At 45.3% G+C, this 16140-nt stretch overlaps 1 protein-coding gene and 1 pseudogene across 3 annotated transcripts in view; one reads left to right on the forward strand and one right to left on the reverse strand.

The window, feature by feature from the left end:
- Positions 1–16140, forward strand: part of LOC144695825 (class I histocompatibility antigen, F10 alpha chain-like) — a 211871-nt pseudogene that overhangs the window by 130333 nt on the left and 65398 nt on the right. The gene's annotated exons all lie outside the window — the stretch shown is intronic.
- LOC144695827 (class I histocompatibility antigen, F10 alpha chain-like) lies at positions 1640–14755 on the reverse strand. Of its 2 annotated transcripts, XM_078566845.1 has the most exons (8): positions 14578–14755; positions 9968–10228; positions 5904–6179; positions 5508–5786; positions 4090–4206; positions 3384–3416; positions 2953–2988; positions 1640–2051 (listed from the first exon to the last, which is right to left on the reverse strand). In XM_078566845.1, the coding sequence occupies exons 1-7, from the start codon at positions 14627–14629 to the stop codon at positions 2957–2959; spliced, it is 1050 nt and encodes a 349-aa protein (XP_078422971.1). In that variant the 5' UTR covers positions 14630–14755; the 3' UTR covers positions 1640–2051; positions 2953–2956. The 2 variants fall into 2 exon arrangements, with proteins under 2 accessions (XP_078422971.1, XP_078422972.1); XM_078566846.1 differs by lacking the exons at positions 1640–2051; positions 2953–2988 and adding an exon at positions 2105–2223.

Here is a 16140-nt window from a genome sequence, read left to right on the forward strand (position 1 = left end):
GTGAGGCCACAGCTGGAGTACTGTGTGCAGTTCGGGTCGCCGCATTATAGGAAGGATGTGATTGCACTGGAGGGTGTGCAGAGGTGATTCACCAGGATGTTGCCTGGGATGAAACATGTAAGTTATGAAGAGAGGTTGGATAGACTTGGGTTGTTTTTGTTGGAGCAGAGAAGACTGTGGGGCAACCTGATCGAGTTGTACAAGATTAAGAGGGGCATGGAAAGGGTGGATAGGGAGCAGCTATTCCCCTTAGTTGAAGGGTCAGTCACAAGGGGATATAATTTCAAGGTGAGGGGCAGGTATAGGGGGGATGTGAGGAAAACCTTATTTACCCAGAGGGTGGTGACGGTCTGGAATGCGCTGCCTGGGAGGGAGGTGGAGGCAGGTTACCTCACATCCTTTAAAAAGTACCTGGATGAGCACTTGCACATCATAACATTCAAGGCTATGGGTCAAGTGCTGGTAAATGGGATTAGGTCGGTAGGTCAGGTGTTTCTCATGTGTTGGTGCAGACTCGATGGGCCGAAGGGCCTCTTCTGCACTGTGTGATTCTATGATCCTGTGATATCAGTGATAAGCCTAACGGGTACAATAACATGCTATATTGCTGCAACAACGGGTTAAAACACTGACCATGTGCAGAAAAATAGATACCCCCGCTTGGTGGGAAGACCTTTGGAATTGGGGTTGGAATGTACAGGTACACCAAGTGATGAGGATCATCTCCCATGTTTCGGTTATCGCCCAGTTGGTGTTGGTTCTATACTCACCATACTTGGTTTACCACACCAGGAGGGCACATGAACAGCTGTGTACGCGGCTACACGTTAAATATGGTGCCCATTGTGATGAAGTGGCGAGGTGATGGCGTGGCGGGCGAATGAGACCTGACCACAATCCAAACAGCCTGTTTCCCGGGAATACATAATTAATGAGGCAGGATTGGGACGATACAGCGTGAAAAGCCACCATTACCGCCAGTGGGTAAAACGTCCTTTTTCCCACCCGCTACTGCACATAGTGTCAAATCTGGGATAGTTCTGCCCTCAGTGACTGTGTCTCCAATGGCAACTGAATTTTACCAGCACTCGACATCATCCACCCCTGACCAACCCATAAACCCATTCACAGGATCTTCACTTCAATACCCATTAAATCTTCAATGAACATTTAAATGATAAAAACTGCAAGAACTCTACAAACCCTGTCAGATTGTGTGAACTCATTCCATTTCTTTCGACATTGCTGTGTGGACCATGGAACAGTGCAGTTAGCAGTCACACTCTCTGTCACCTCCTTCCACACCAAGACACTAACTTTACTCGGTAGCCCACACTTCTCATTACTGAGACGCTGGAGACACTTCACCTCCATCTCAGTGGCAAATGTGTTGAAGTTTGATTCACTAAAGTTATGACACGTCTTCCTCTCGTCTGTCTTTTGCTCTGTCACCTTCTTGTCTGTAAACAAGTGAATAAACGCTGATGGAAAGCAGTGAATGATGCTGCCATTTGGTATGAACTCACCCAGTTCACATTGAACTGAACCTCAACAACTGCCCATTCCAAGACCCACAAGCTGCTGAGTGAATGAATTAAACCTTTCTTGTGAAATCAGTAAAGAAGAATTCAGACAAGTCAACTACTGACAATTATTTATTGACAGCAAACCACAATGATCAGCACTTGTAGTGAAACATTGAGGGTGCAAATGTGTTTTATCTCCGTAAATATATTTTAGTTATAAAATTTACAAATGTACATTATATAACAGTATAAATCTGACATAACAGAAAGTGCAAAATAGATCAGCTTCTATCAATATAAAATGTGTTTCTCTGAGTTCCCTCACGACATTTACTCTGTTCAGGTCAATCACTCAACCTGAACAAGTTGTTGAAGATAAGAAAATGTGAGAGAAAATCATCCCTGAAGTTCCGTTCAACTGTGAGAGCCATCACATTGTGGATACTGGATGGAAACGCCACTTGAGAAAGTCTCACTTGAAGAATCATGATTCCAACCCGGTGGATCGAGGATCCACCGTTCAATCTGTGGGAGCACATTCCCAGGAAAAATAGATCTCAATCATCAATGAACTCTGTGTAAACAGTGAGCTGTGATTCTGTGTGTCTCCTGTGATATGGAAGGATGGACAGTGATGACAATGTTCACACTAGAACAGGCGAATCCAGTTATTCATCAATGAAGCTCTGGGAATGTCCTGCAGTGGAACACAGTAAACCCACGAGGTAAGGAATGGACAGAAACAGGGCAATCGGTTCAGGGTCAGGAGGGGAGTGAAATTAGTCTGACAGGTATTAACAGTGTCTGGGACGGTGAGACAGGGTCAGGAGGGCAATGAAATTAGTCTGACAGGTTTAACAGTGTCTGGGAGGGTGAGACAGGGTCAGGAGGGCAATGAAATTAGTCTGACAGGTTTTAACAATGTCTGGGAGGGTGAGACAGGGTCAGGAGGGGAGTGAAATTAGTCTGACAGGTTTAACAGTGTCTGGGAGGGTGAGACAGGGTCAGGAAGGCAATGAAATTAGTCTGACAGGTTTAACAGTGTCTGGGAGGGTGAGACAGGGTCAAGAGGGCAGTGAAATTAGTCTGACAGGTTTTAACAGTGTCTGGGAGGGTGAGACAGGGTCAGGAGGGCAGTGAAATTAGTCTGACAGGTTTAATAGTGTCTGGGAGGGTGAGACAGGGTCAGGAGGGCAAATAAATTAGTCTGACAGGTTTAACAGTGTCTGGGAGGGTGAGACAGGGTCAGGAGGGCAGTGAAATTAGTCTGACAGGTTTAACAGTGTCTGGGAGGGTGAGACAGGGTCAGGAGGGCAGTGAAATTAGTCTGACAGGTTTTAACAGTGTCTGGGCGAGTGAGACAGGGTGAGGAGGGAGTTAAAAATTCACAAATGCATCAATATCGGAAATTGAAGATGTCACTTACTGAATCAGGAAGGTTCTGGAACAGAGACATCAGAAGCTGAGAAAAGAAAAGCAAAATGCGTGAAATGGAATAAAATATAAAAATCAAGAGTGTGACCTATTCTGTATCACTCACTGGTCCCAGGATTCAATCACCTCCCAGCATTAACTAAACTGACTCACGCATTATAAATGTGTACAGAGGAAGTTGAGGGCGAGGGAGAGAGAGGGGAAGGTGAGGGCGTGGTCGATAAGGGAATGGAGGGGGTCGGTAAGGGAAAACAGGGTGAGGGAGAGGAGGGGGAGAGATTAGGGTGTGAGGAAGTTGAAGGTGAGAGAGAGGAGGGTGAGGTTCCCCCCCGTGTAACCCTGAGTTACTCCCAGGGGAATGTAATTCTAAAACTTTCAATCCCTCCTATTTCATTCCCAACAATCTGTCCCTCAGTCACTTACTCTGAGCTGTTGTGTAGGTCACACTTGGTGAATCTGCAGAAGCAAAATAAATGTCAGTTAGAATGGGGAATAATCCATTCTCAGAGAGTGAGAACACAACAAGTGTGAGGGAATGGAGATTGGGTAAGAAATATTCATTCCCACACTCCCCTCCATCCTTACACTTTATGGAGATCCTGTCGATCTCTCCCATTCCATCGATATTCAGTAGGTGAGGATGTGAGTGTGTGTGGTGGGTTTAATGATCAATATTAGACCCGGTCTGGGCTGATCACGAAAAGAAAGATCAGACAGGGAACAAGACGTGTTTATACGTGTGTATCTGTGATGGGAATTAAATCAGTTCCATTCAACACAGTGTCCTGTACTCCCAGTACTGGAGATTCCCCACACTCACTCTGTCCCCTCAGTTCCACATTCCCCTCTCTCTCACTCTCCCCTCTCAGTGTCCTGTACTCCCAGTACTGGAGATTCCCCCACACTCACTCTGTCCCCTCAGTTCCACATTCCCCTCTCTCTCACTCTCCCCTCTCAGTGTCCTGTACTCCCAGTACTGGAGATTCCCCCACACTCACTCTGTCCCCTCAGTTCCACATTCCCCTCTCTCTCACTCTCCCCTCTCAGTGTCCTGTACTCCCAGTACTGGAGATTCCCCCACACTCACTCTGTCCCCTCAGTTCTACATTCCCCTCTCTCTGATTCTTACCTCTCTGTTGCCTTTTCCAGATGATTATTCCGATTATCAGAAGTAGAGGTGCCAGTGCAGCGATTAATCCAATTATCATTCCAAGATGGGAGTGTCCTGGACTGTTTTCCGGGATTTCTGAAACACATATGAATAATATCAGGATTGTCTCTCTGTTCCCGGATCCATTCCCAGTTCCGTGTTAATTGGGGACAATTTTAACCAAAGCCGCCCATTGGGAATTGATGGGATTGGTTGAAACGCTGGTTTTCCACTCGCCCGAGTTCACTCTCCAGTGAAGTCACTAAAGAGTCCCATTGATGGTGGTGGAAAAGCCGTGTTGTCCCAATCCCGTGGGTTCCCTTCCCGGACAGTTCAGTTCTAATTCTCCCCGATGTCTCAGTGTCCTGTGCTTGTTCAATCCCCAGGGTTACATTGTATGGCCCAGGAGGCAGCATCACTGATGCTTTTCACATCAAACTTCAAAGGGATGAGCAAGAAACTGACCGCAGGAAACTGGGCTGAGCTGATAATGAGGAAAACAACAGGTAAACAGAGTAAACGCTTCAGAAGAAGCACTCGGTACAATCCAACAGCAGGGATTAGTCCTAAACTACTGCAGTGAACCCACCATGGTCAACACAGGAAATAAGTGAGAGAATCCAGATCAAAGAAAACTCTCCACAAATGTCCAGAGAATGAGTTCCAGACACTTAGACAAGGATCAGCTGATCAAAGAGAGACAGAATGGATTTGTGAATGGGAGCTCATGTCCGACTCATCTCATTGAATTTTGTGAGGAGCTCACTAACATGGTGGATAAGGGAGTGTCTATGGATCTGGTCTAGATGGACTTCCAGAAGCTCATTGATCAGGTTCCACACAAGAGATTATTGACAATAATCAGAGTGTTTGGAATTGGGGATAATCTTTGACAGGGGGTGAAAATTGGTTGGGAGGTCAGAGGCAGAGAATGGGGATAAAGGGAATGTGCTCCCATTGGCAGGATGTGATAAGTTGTATTCCCCAGGGATCTGGACTGGGGCCTCAGCTTTGCACCATCTATATTCATGACTTGGATGCAGGAACAGAGAGTTGTATATTCAAGTTTACAGATGACACTAAGTTAGGAGACACAGTGAAGGGGCATTGACAGATTAAATGAGTTAATTCCATCTGCCACAGTTTTCCCCAATGTGGGCAAGTGTGGGATCATCCACATTGAATCTGGGAAAGACAAATTGGAATATTTTCATCATGTTGAGAATCTAGAAGATGTGAAAAAACAGAGATTTGGTTGGCCATATTCACAAATCAGTAAAGGCTATGGCTAGTGGACTGCTGCATAAACCTGGCTAACATCTTATAGCACACACGCACACACACAAACACACACAAGAACACACACACACACACACACACACAGTACAGTTCCTTACCCCACTGATAGAACTGGGTCTCTGCCAGGCTGCAGTGTTCAATTTGACAGGAGTATTGATCCTCATCCCCAGCATTTATTTCAATCTCTTTCTGGATCTGATGGGTCCCATCGTGGTTGGGTCGAACCCCCGAGGATAGTGTCTCAGACATTACCTCTCCATCCCTTAGCCAGCTCACCTCGATGTCTACAGGATAAAACCCAGTAACCAGGCAGGAGAGAGTGAGCGGCTTGTACTGACTATTGGGCTCACTTCTGGAGATGAACACTTCAGGCTGAACTGTAATGGGAAAGGGTGAAAACACAAACAATAGACAGACACTGAATGGAATGGGAGAACGCTTTCATAGACCAGTGAAGATAGATCAGGACATGGGGTCAAAACTGAAATAAATACCTTTCCTTTCAAAATATTCCTTCCCAGTTCGTAAATAATGCTTTAAATGTTGAACAAATACTTGTTGTAGATAGTTTTCCCAGTAGTTGTTCCAGGATTTATCAGAATCCCATTTTTCCTTCGTCTTCACTGCAATGTGATTGGTTGCGACCCATCTCATTATGTCTGGCTCTAAACTAATATAGTCCTTCCCATCAAATCCAAACCGCATTGCTCTCTTAATGGAGCCGTCTTCAGTGATCTCAACAGACCGAATCCATTGAAGAGTGTGAATTCCTGTCAGTGACCATAAAGGGATCAAGAATCGATTGTTAATAGACAATCACAAACTGTGTGATCAGTGGTGAAAGTGTAAACCAACATATTATCTGTCTTTATAATGTACAATCACATTTCAACTATGTAACTTACTTTATTTCATTTACATTAATGAATGTAGACCGGTTGTGGTGTAACCCTGTGTGTGGAGTGTGTGTCATGGGGATAACACGGAACATCAAGGTATAAGAAGGGCCCAGATGGAAGGTATATAAAGAACTGCACTGAACTGCACTGTAGGCTCAAAACACAAAGCATGATGGTTAATTTAGTCAAGTGAAAGCCTTGCTAAAATCAGCAAGTTCTGTAAAATGGCTTAACCTGTAGGAGGGCTTGTACCAGGGAAGATAAACAGACTGAGCTTCATTAAGGGGCAATAAATGTGCTGCCTTCTTCCCATTCTGGAGATTGCTAAGTGTTGGAGATAACAAAGCGGAGTCAAGCTGGCTTTGTTAAATCAAGTGTGACCTTCAAAGGGGGTTACGCCAGGGTACATGTACGGGGATGTAATTAAAAACCAATTAAATGGACTAAAAGCTGGCTTTACCTTACAGGGTGCAGGAGCATAGCAAGAAAAAGTATAAAGAGTCCACAGAATCACCATTCCTGCAGCGGTCAGGGCAATTTGGTCAGTTGTTCAGAAGACGTGCACGGAGGATTCGTCATTGGATTGACCAATGAGACGGACTCCAGCTCACAGGGAAGATAAGTAACCGGTATTGTTGTGAGTGTGTACAATTGCTTAGTGGTTTAATAAAGGTCTATCACCTTTTGTGGAACTGCATCCAAGTTGTTGTGTAAAGTTGATATCCAAGACAGAAACCTTTAGACCAGGAAGAGGGTCGTACTAAAGGGGATCTTGTATAATACAGAATCGGAGGAGTAGTGTCACAGGATGGAATTTTCCAGTCCCACCAGCAGCGGGAAGCTTGGCGGGTGGGTTAGTTAATTTGGTGGGAGGTCGGAAGTCAGTTTCCAAACGGCGGGATGAACTTTGCGAAGTATGTTTTTGAGAATGTAAAGGTGGGTTAAAGGTGGGAAAGGTTCCTGACGAATAATGTCAGGAAGCCCTTTTGCACAGATTAGCATGTGATGCATGTTCATTAAAAGGCCACCTTGCTGGAATGAAGTTCTGTTAAGACCAGGATGGGAGGAGTGCGCAGTTTATCTAGTCCCACTACTCCACAGGTCACATCATTAGCATAAATGTTTAATTCACTCACCAAAATGGCCAATTATTTACCTTCACTGCTGTTAGACACTGAATAAAAGAGACACTAACCAGGCTTCTTTCAATAAACTCAGAGTGATTGATTTATTACAACATGAAACCGCTTTTTGAAACAAGTTGCAAGAACTGGTTAACACACAATTTGTCATCTTGAAGTATAACTATCTGTCCCTTTTAAAGTTTCCCAGCACACACACACACACATCAACACACACACACACAGACACACATCAACACAGACACACATGCATCAACACACACACACATGCAGAAACACAGACACACACGCATCAACACACACGCATCAACACACATAACATGCATCAACACGCAGACACACAGACACACACACATCAACACACACACACACACACACACACACACATACACATGCATACACACAGACAGGACAAACAAATAGGGTCTCTGCAAAGATGGGCAGTTGAAGAAAAGGCTTTATGAAAAAATGAATAAAGTTGACAGGGTTTTGAAGCTGTTGATCTGGAGCTCCCTCATGTGAAGACAGATCATTGGTCCAAGTAGATGCCTGGAGGTTCTCACCAACAAAGCTTTGGCTTGGAGGAAAACAGAGAATGGACTCAAGAATCCTTGTCTCGGCCTCTTGGGTTTCCAAATACAGACAAGTTCCACTGAGATGAGGATTGCCAGCTGAATACTGATGGCCACACTTTTCAGGCAAGGGAAGGATTGTGCAGGTTGGGCAGCTTTCCCCGGCTCAGCTTATTTCCAACTGAGTTCAAAAAAAACAAGTTCAAAACATAAAGCTAATCTTCATCAGGTGATTTCCAGTAAATCACCAGGGCCTCTGCCTTTACAAGTTTTGTTTCCCAGCCATTAAAGTAAGTACTGTTGAAAGAAGCAAATCGCTCTCCTCCTCAAGTACCATGCTGGTCAGGTAGTTTCTTGGAAAAGGCATCCTTGCTCACATTCCAAGGTGAACTTTTGACCTTTTTTAAAATAAAAATCCAAGTGTCTAAATGATGCAATGTCCTTCCAAATTTTAAAAGATCATACAGATCTTGAAGATATGGTGTGCCAACAATTTCCTCTCCAAATTAAGTTAAGTCAGAAACTCGAACCTTCACATTTCAGGATTCCCACAAGTGCAGGGAATAATTCAGTGCACACATGTGTCCATGAGAGCTCCCTGGCAACAGCCAGTCACAGTCATCAGCAGGAATGGTTTCCACTCTTTGAATATGTAGCAACAGAGAAATCCTGCATGTTTGTGCTCAGTTCCCAGGGAGCTGTTGTGACACCTACATTCTGACTCACTCCCAGATGCTATAGCTTTTCGAAGGACCTCAGCGATTGCAGGGCTGGCTCCTTGGGCATAAGGGATACCCCCAAAAAATCTGTCTGATGTCACCACTTCGCCGCGCACACAGTGCTGCTGAGGAGTGCGATGATGCCGCACATGTCTCCACAATGCCCACCATTGAGCAGATGATAGGCCTCCTAAAGATGGGGTTTAGATGTTTGGACCGGTCAGGTGGAGCTCGCCAATCGTCAGCACCCAGAGTGTCCAGGATCATCATCGTGCGCTGTGCCCTGTACAAATTAGCGCTAAAGGGGGAATGTCTTGGTTAGCCCGTGGTGCGTAATGGACTGAGTGGAGTGACCCAGGGGTCAGTGTTGAGAGATGGACTGAGTGGAGTGACCCAGGGGTCAGTGCTGGGAGATGGCCTGAGTGGAGTGACCCAGCGGTCAGTGCTGAGATGGATTGAGTGGAGTGACCCCTGGGTCAGTGCTGGGAGATGCACTGAGTGGAGTGACCCATGGGTCAGAGCTGGGGGATGGACTAAGTGGAGTGACCCAAGGGTCAGTGCTGGGAGATGGACTATCTGGAGTGACCCAGGGGTCAGTGCTGGGAGATGGACTGAGTGGAGTGACCCAGGGGTCAGTGCTGGGAGATGGACTGAGTGGAGTGAACCCAGGGGTCAGTGTTGGGAGATGAACTGTGTGGAGTGAACCCAGGGGTCAGTGTTGGGAGATGAACTGTGTGGAGTGAACCCAGGGGTCAGTGCTGGGAGATGGACTGAGTGGGGTGACCCAGGGGTCAGTGCTGGGAGTTGGACTGAGTGGAGTGACCCAGGGGTCAGTGCTGGGTGATGGACTGAGTGGAGTGACCCAAGGGTCAGTGCTGGGAGATGGGCTGAGTGGAGCTACCCAGGGGTCAGTGCTGGGAGATGGACTGAGTGGAGCTATCCAGGGGTCGGTGCTGGGAGATGGACTGAGTGGAGTGACCCAGGGGTCAGTGCTGGGAGATGGGCTGAGTGGAGCTACCCAGGGGTCAGTGCTGGGAGATGGACTGAGTGGAGCTATCCAGGGGTCAGTGCTGAGAGATGGACTGAGTGGAACTATCCAGGGGTCAGTGCTGGGAGATGGACTGAGTGGAGTGACCCAGGGGTCAGTGCTGGGGGATGGGCTGAGTGGAGTGGCACTGGGTATAATGGGGGTCAATCAACAACGAGTTTATACATCGTGATCTTACCGGATGTCTGGTTTCTCATCTTCAGTATTTCATTCAGATTCTCCTTTGCCAGGTTTATATGCGATTTTGCCAGGTCTGTAATATACTCCCAGTATTGCGTATCGAAAGATTCAGCCATGAAATGCTGCTTGGGGATGCTCCGATCGATATTACTGTCATAATAACCTGTTTGGACTCCATTGACCATTGCAACACCAGTAACCTCAGGAAAACCTTCAATGCCAGAGATTATGGTGTATATCAGCATATGTGAGTTCGTGTCTGTGAAGCAAACAGTTAAAGGGACACTTTAATAAACACCAACATGAGCATCAGAATAATCTCCCTGAACCTCTCTGATCATAATGATACCAGAAAGCTCAGGAACATCACTGATGGTGTGAAAATCACTGTAAATATGTTAGTGTCTGTAAAACAAGTAAACAATTAAAGGAACAGATTAATAAACATTTCCACACACTGCCACCTGATCAAAGTGAGGCCCATCCACACAGGGACAATCTCCAATAATCCACCACTTTATCACAAGGTCAGAATCCTGTCTGATATAAAAACAGAATCTGATTAAACTGGGTCAGAATTAGATGCTGCAGCCTCTCAGAACAGGGAGTAAACCCGGAATCAGAGTCACTCTGGGCTGGTCTGTTGTTTAGCGTCTTTGTTGTTATATGTTTTTAAGCGATAGTAACCTGACATCATCAGAAAGGAAGTGTGTCGTGATCCAGTTTTAGTGTTACTTTTGGCTATGAGCAGAACGTAGCACAGCTCTGATGCCTTCAAGTTTTCTCTCCATGTATATCTGTTCTCATGTGCCTAGTCTTAAGAAATAAATCCACAACCTGTTTACCCAATCCCTTATGAGTGATTGGTGCCTTTATATCATTATCAAAACACAACATGGTGTTCAGTGGTGGTCAAATGGCCTGGCAGCGAGATTAAGATACGACATGATGAACAGCTTAGATTGTACCACATGGCGTGAGATGACCCTTGGTGTTTGGGTCAGACTGCAACAAAGCCGAGGCGTTGGAGAGTGTGGAAATCGCAGTGTGGTGACTGCACAGATAAGCTTTGAAGGCACAGTGCCAGGATAGTGCTCAAATAAAGAGCTGGGAAACAGACCGATCCCTCATGGTGAGATTGCAGTGCAAAGCCTGTCAGTTCAGTGAGTGGGTCAGTGCGTCGAGAGGACCAGCGCTGGGTTAGCTCCGTCGGGAAAGGGGAGTGTCCAGGGGGTGGGCTGGGCTGATAGCGAGTGGGGGAAGTCAAACCAAAAAAAACCCAAACATATCATAAAGATCTGCCAGAGAAGGTTGTGATTCGAAGTGTGTAAATGTGGCTCGAGTGACACTCATCCTGGGTACAATAGAGGAAGGAATGTCAAAGGGTTATTGTCAAAATATCCACAAGATTCCCCAGATTGAACTGGGATGCAGCTGACCCACTGCCCGAATTAAACATGTTTAAATAGTGCACAGAGCTATGGTTTCTTGATTCATGTGTGTCTGAACCAGACAAGCAAGCCATAAAAATTCACCTAGCAATTGGGAATGAAGGTCTACACAGGCTGAACACATCAGGATTGACAGCAGAAGAGCTAAAGAATCCCCAAGAGATATGGACTACATTGGAAGACCGGTTCAGAATCAGGTTAAACTTCCGTATTCATCGAAGAGAGTTCATGTCATTTCGAGAACAGTCTACAGAATCCATGGACCACTTGGTCAGTAGATACAGAGAAAAGGGGACGTACTGTGAGTTTTCAAACACAGAGCTGGCAGACAGAATTGTTGATTTTCTGATCATATCCACTCCCAAGAAAATCTTCCAGAAAGATCTTCTAGACAAACCCAAAACATTTAGCATTGGAGATCTACTGAAGGATGGATGTGAGTATTAACCGATCCTCACAGGTTAATAAAGCTTACAGGTCCTAAGTACATCCCCAGTTGTTGATGCACTCACTAGAACATCTAAACCTAGCAAGACATGTGGAAGGTGTGGCCTTCTCCAGACACCAAGGAAATGCCCAGCTTTCCAGCAATTCTGCAAGGCATTCGGCAGAAAGGGCCATTGGCAGCAGTGGTGCACTAGAGCAAAGGCTGATGCAGCTGTGAAGAGCCGTGCACAGATCCAAACAGACCGGACACAACAGGTATCTTCAACCAATAAGAATGACCATCCGGTATCCTCTCAGAAACATATACATGAGGTGATTAACAAACCAGAGAATGACAATGTGCCGGATGAGATGAAGAGCAGTAACACAGTTTTCACACTCTCAATCTCATGGACAACATAGATTTCATCATTCACGCACACATGGGCATAGATCAGATGAGAAGAGAGGCCGTCTATTGGCCGAGTATGAACAATGACATTGAAGCTATCGTCAATAAGGACAAGGCATGTCAAGAGCATATGCCAGGTCAGCACAGAGAACCATTGATTCCACATGAAGTTCCTACCCATCCTTGGTCCAAAATCACATTCAGCCTCTTTCATGTCCATGACACTGACTTCATCGTCATCGTCAACTAATTCACAAAGTAGCCCATTACTCAACAATTGCAAAATACATCAAGCACAACTGTAGCACACACACTAAATGCCATTTTCAGTTTATTTGGTGTGAATAGAGAGATCATTCTGGATAACGGTCTGCAATTTATTGCTAAGCCATTTCAAGATGTGTGGGGGAAGTGGAATGTTAATCACACTACTTCTTCACTTCTAACGGCTCAGATCAACGAATGACTTGCACAATGAAATCCTTCATTCTCAAATGCAGACAGACCAAGCAAGGTCTACACATTGCAATGTTACATCTGAGAGTGACACATTTATGTGCATCACCAGCAGAGCTTATGTTTGATAGATCGGTGCATACCAATTTACCTACTCTTACCCATTCTACCCTCTCAAAAACTGGAACCGAACTACTAAAAATGCAAGAGAAGATTACCAACGTAGAAGATAAAAAAGCAGATACAGAATTGTCAAGTTTACAGCTGGGACAACAGATTTGCATCCAGGATCCCACAGAAGGTACATGGCAACCAGACGAGGTGACAAGGATTTGTTCAGAACCAAATTCCTATGAAGTCATTAGACACAAAGGCACAATGATGAAGCATATTCAACAACAAATCAGATCCACTCCAGCTCCTCAACCACCGTACAGTCCTATTTAATCTGGAAAAAGATCCTGAATCTAAACAGAATCAACATCCAATAACGACAATCCCACAGATCACTGTGATCAATTAAAGACACCTCCAGACAAGGTTACCATGACAAGATCAGAAGGTATGAGCAGATTACCTCTACACTTTAGAGACTGGTAGATACATCTGCTCTACACAATTATGTAATGGTAACGAGACATGAACATGTATTGTAAATAGTTCAACTTCTTTGGAAGGGGGAACAGTCTCTTTAAAAAGAAATGGGGATGTTGTAATGTACTTTTAAGGGGTAGTCGCTCTAAATCACCTGAAGGAAAGTGTGTCACGGTTTTAGCTTCACTCTTGGCTGTGAGCAGATGGAGTCGCTCATTTAAGACAGAGATGAGGAGAATTTTTTTCTCTCAGAGGGCAGTGAGTCTTCAGAACTCTCTTCCTCAAAAGGCGATGGATGGACAGTCTGTGTATATTTTAAGGCAGCGCTAGATAGATTCTTGATTAACAAGGGGGTGAAAGGTTATCGGGGGTAGGCAGAAAGCTGGGGTTGAGGTTAAATTCAGATCAGCCATGATCTTATTGAATGGCAAAGCAGGCTCGAGGGACTGAGTGGACTACTCCTGCCCTAAATTCATATCTTCATATGTGGAATGTAGCAGAGCTCTGATGTCTTCAAGCTTTCTATCCATGTCTATCTGCTCTCCTGTGTCTACCTCTTCAGAAATGAGCCCCAATGTCTTTACCCAATCACTTTTGAGTGATTTGTGCCTTTATATCATTTCAAAACATGATAGGGAACAAGTGGTGTGAGTGAATTCCGGAATGAAATGAAGAGAAACAGGAATATTTGGGAGGATGGAGTGTGATACCATAGAGGGGAAACAGTCACTGTATGAACAGTCTGACTGTCAAACAGGGTGATGGACAATCCAGAGCAGGGTCTCCACTGTCCCTCACAGAGCTTTATAATCACCCCTTTATACAGGGTCAGGAGGATGTTGGTGGTCTGAGATAACCTGGTTTATTCAACCATGAGGGCGTCACAGCTGATCCTGGGTTGAGTTAAACATGGATTATCCTTCTCCTCCCCGTAGTGTTTTGAAGAGTTTAGACCAGGAGTGATGAAACTGTTTTGCTTCTCCCAATCAATGTGAAAATTAAAAGTGTCCATTTGAAGCATTTTCCATTTGCTCCCAGCTTCTCTGCTCTCGGTGTTTCTACATCCTGCTGTCAGGAGAGCTGGACACAAATCCCATCAGAGTCTTACAGACTGTGCTGACTTCAATGGTGTAAAATATCAGGCTGGCTGTATAACAGGCGGCTGATCAAACATCACCCATTTTAAACTCTCACCAAAACATTCCAATTAACCCCAGAGAGAGAGAGAGAGAGTGAGAGTGAGAATGGAGGGCTGAATTCTCTACTTACCGGGAGAGACCCAGGAAATACACAGGGAGATGGAGAAAAGGATCAGCAACATTCTGGGAATCCACTGTCCCTGTTCCAATCAGGGACTGGGAATGAAACACTCTGAGGGAGAAACTAATACTGTTCATAGACTGGGAAAAACAACACAAACTGTTTATCACAAGACTTGATCATTTCCTGATCCCAGAATCAGAGGGTGAATGATTGGATAGTTTCAGAACAATATCCAATGAAATAAATAAACAGTCGTTTGTCACCAGTTACCAGGAAGATCAAACACAGACACAGTGAGATTCAGGCTGGGAAACAAGAGTAAAAGCTGAAATTTCAGCAGGAAACAGGATCCGGGTGTGTTTTGGGGTCAGGAAGCTGTCTCCGGTGGGAAAGTGATGAAAGTTCAGATTTTCACAGTGTTGCCCCTGTAAGTGATCTGGAGACAGGTTCCCTGTCCACTTAGAGCCAGTGGGGGTGGGGATGGAGCTGGGTCAGATGAAGTGTGGGACTGATTGACACTCCCCACGACAGACATTACATGGAGGGAGCTCTTGTTGTGGTCACAGACCAGGTGGACATTGAGGGGGTGGGTGTCGTTCCTGTTGATGCATCTCACTGGCCAGCCTGATATTTTACACCATTGAAGTCAGCACAGTCTGTAAGACTCTGATGGGATTTGTGTCCAGCTCTCCTGACAGCAGGATGTAGAAACACCGAGAGCAGAGAAGCTTGGAGCAAATGGAAAATGCTTCAAATGGACACTTTTAATTTTCACATCGATTGGGAGAAGCAAAAGAGTTTCATCACTCCTGGTATAAAGTCTTCAAAACACTACAGGGAGGAGAATGATAATCCATGTTTAACCCACCCCAGGATCAGCTGTGATCCCCTCCTGGTTGAACAGGCCAGATTATCTCAGACCACCAACATCCTCCTGACCCTGTATAAAGGGGTGATTATAAAGCTCTGTGAGGGACAGTGGAGATCCTGCTCTGGATTGTCCATCACCCTGTTTGACAGTCAGACTGTTCATACAGTGACTGTCCCCTCCAATGGTATCACACTTCATCCTCCCAAATATTCCTGTTTCTCTTCATTTCAATCCGGAATTCACTCACACCACATGTTTCTTGCTGATGACTGTCATGTTTTGATAACGATATAAAGGCAGCGATCACTGATAAGGGATTGGGTAAACAGGTTGTGGATTTATTTCTTAATACTAGGCACAGAAGAGCAGATAGACATGGATAGAAAGCTTGAAGGCATCAGAGCTCTGCTACATTCTACATATGAACATGTGAATTTAGGACAGGAGTAGTCCACTCGGGTTGAGGAGGTCCCAAAAATCTGACAGGGGATGATAGATCCAGTAAAGGTGAAAGAGGCTAAAGGAAAGCCAGTAGGATTTAAGGATTTAAGGAAGCCAAGACAGAGGAATGTAAAGGAGCTGAGGTAAAAGCAGCTGAGGTCAAAGGGAATGTACCAGAGGTCTGGTTGGCAGGAACGGTGTTTAAGGATCTAAACAAGGACAGGGAAAGTTCCCAAACACTATTCCTCAAGGTCTCA

This window comes from Cetorhinus maximus, chromosome 21 (assembly GCF_964194155.1).
Source record: "Cetorhinus maximus chromosome 21, sCetMax3.hap1.1, whole genome shotgun sequence".
NCBI classification, from domain to species: Eukaryota; Metazoa; Chordata; class Chondrichthyes; order Lamniformes; family Cetorhinidae; genus Cetorhinus; species Cetorhinus maximus.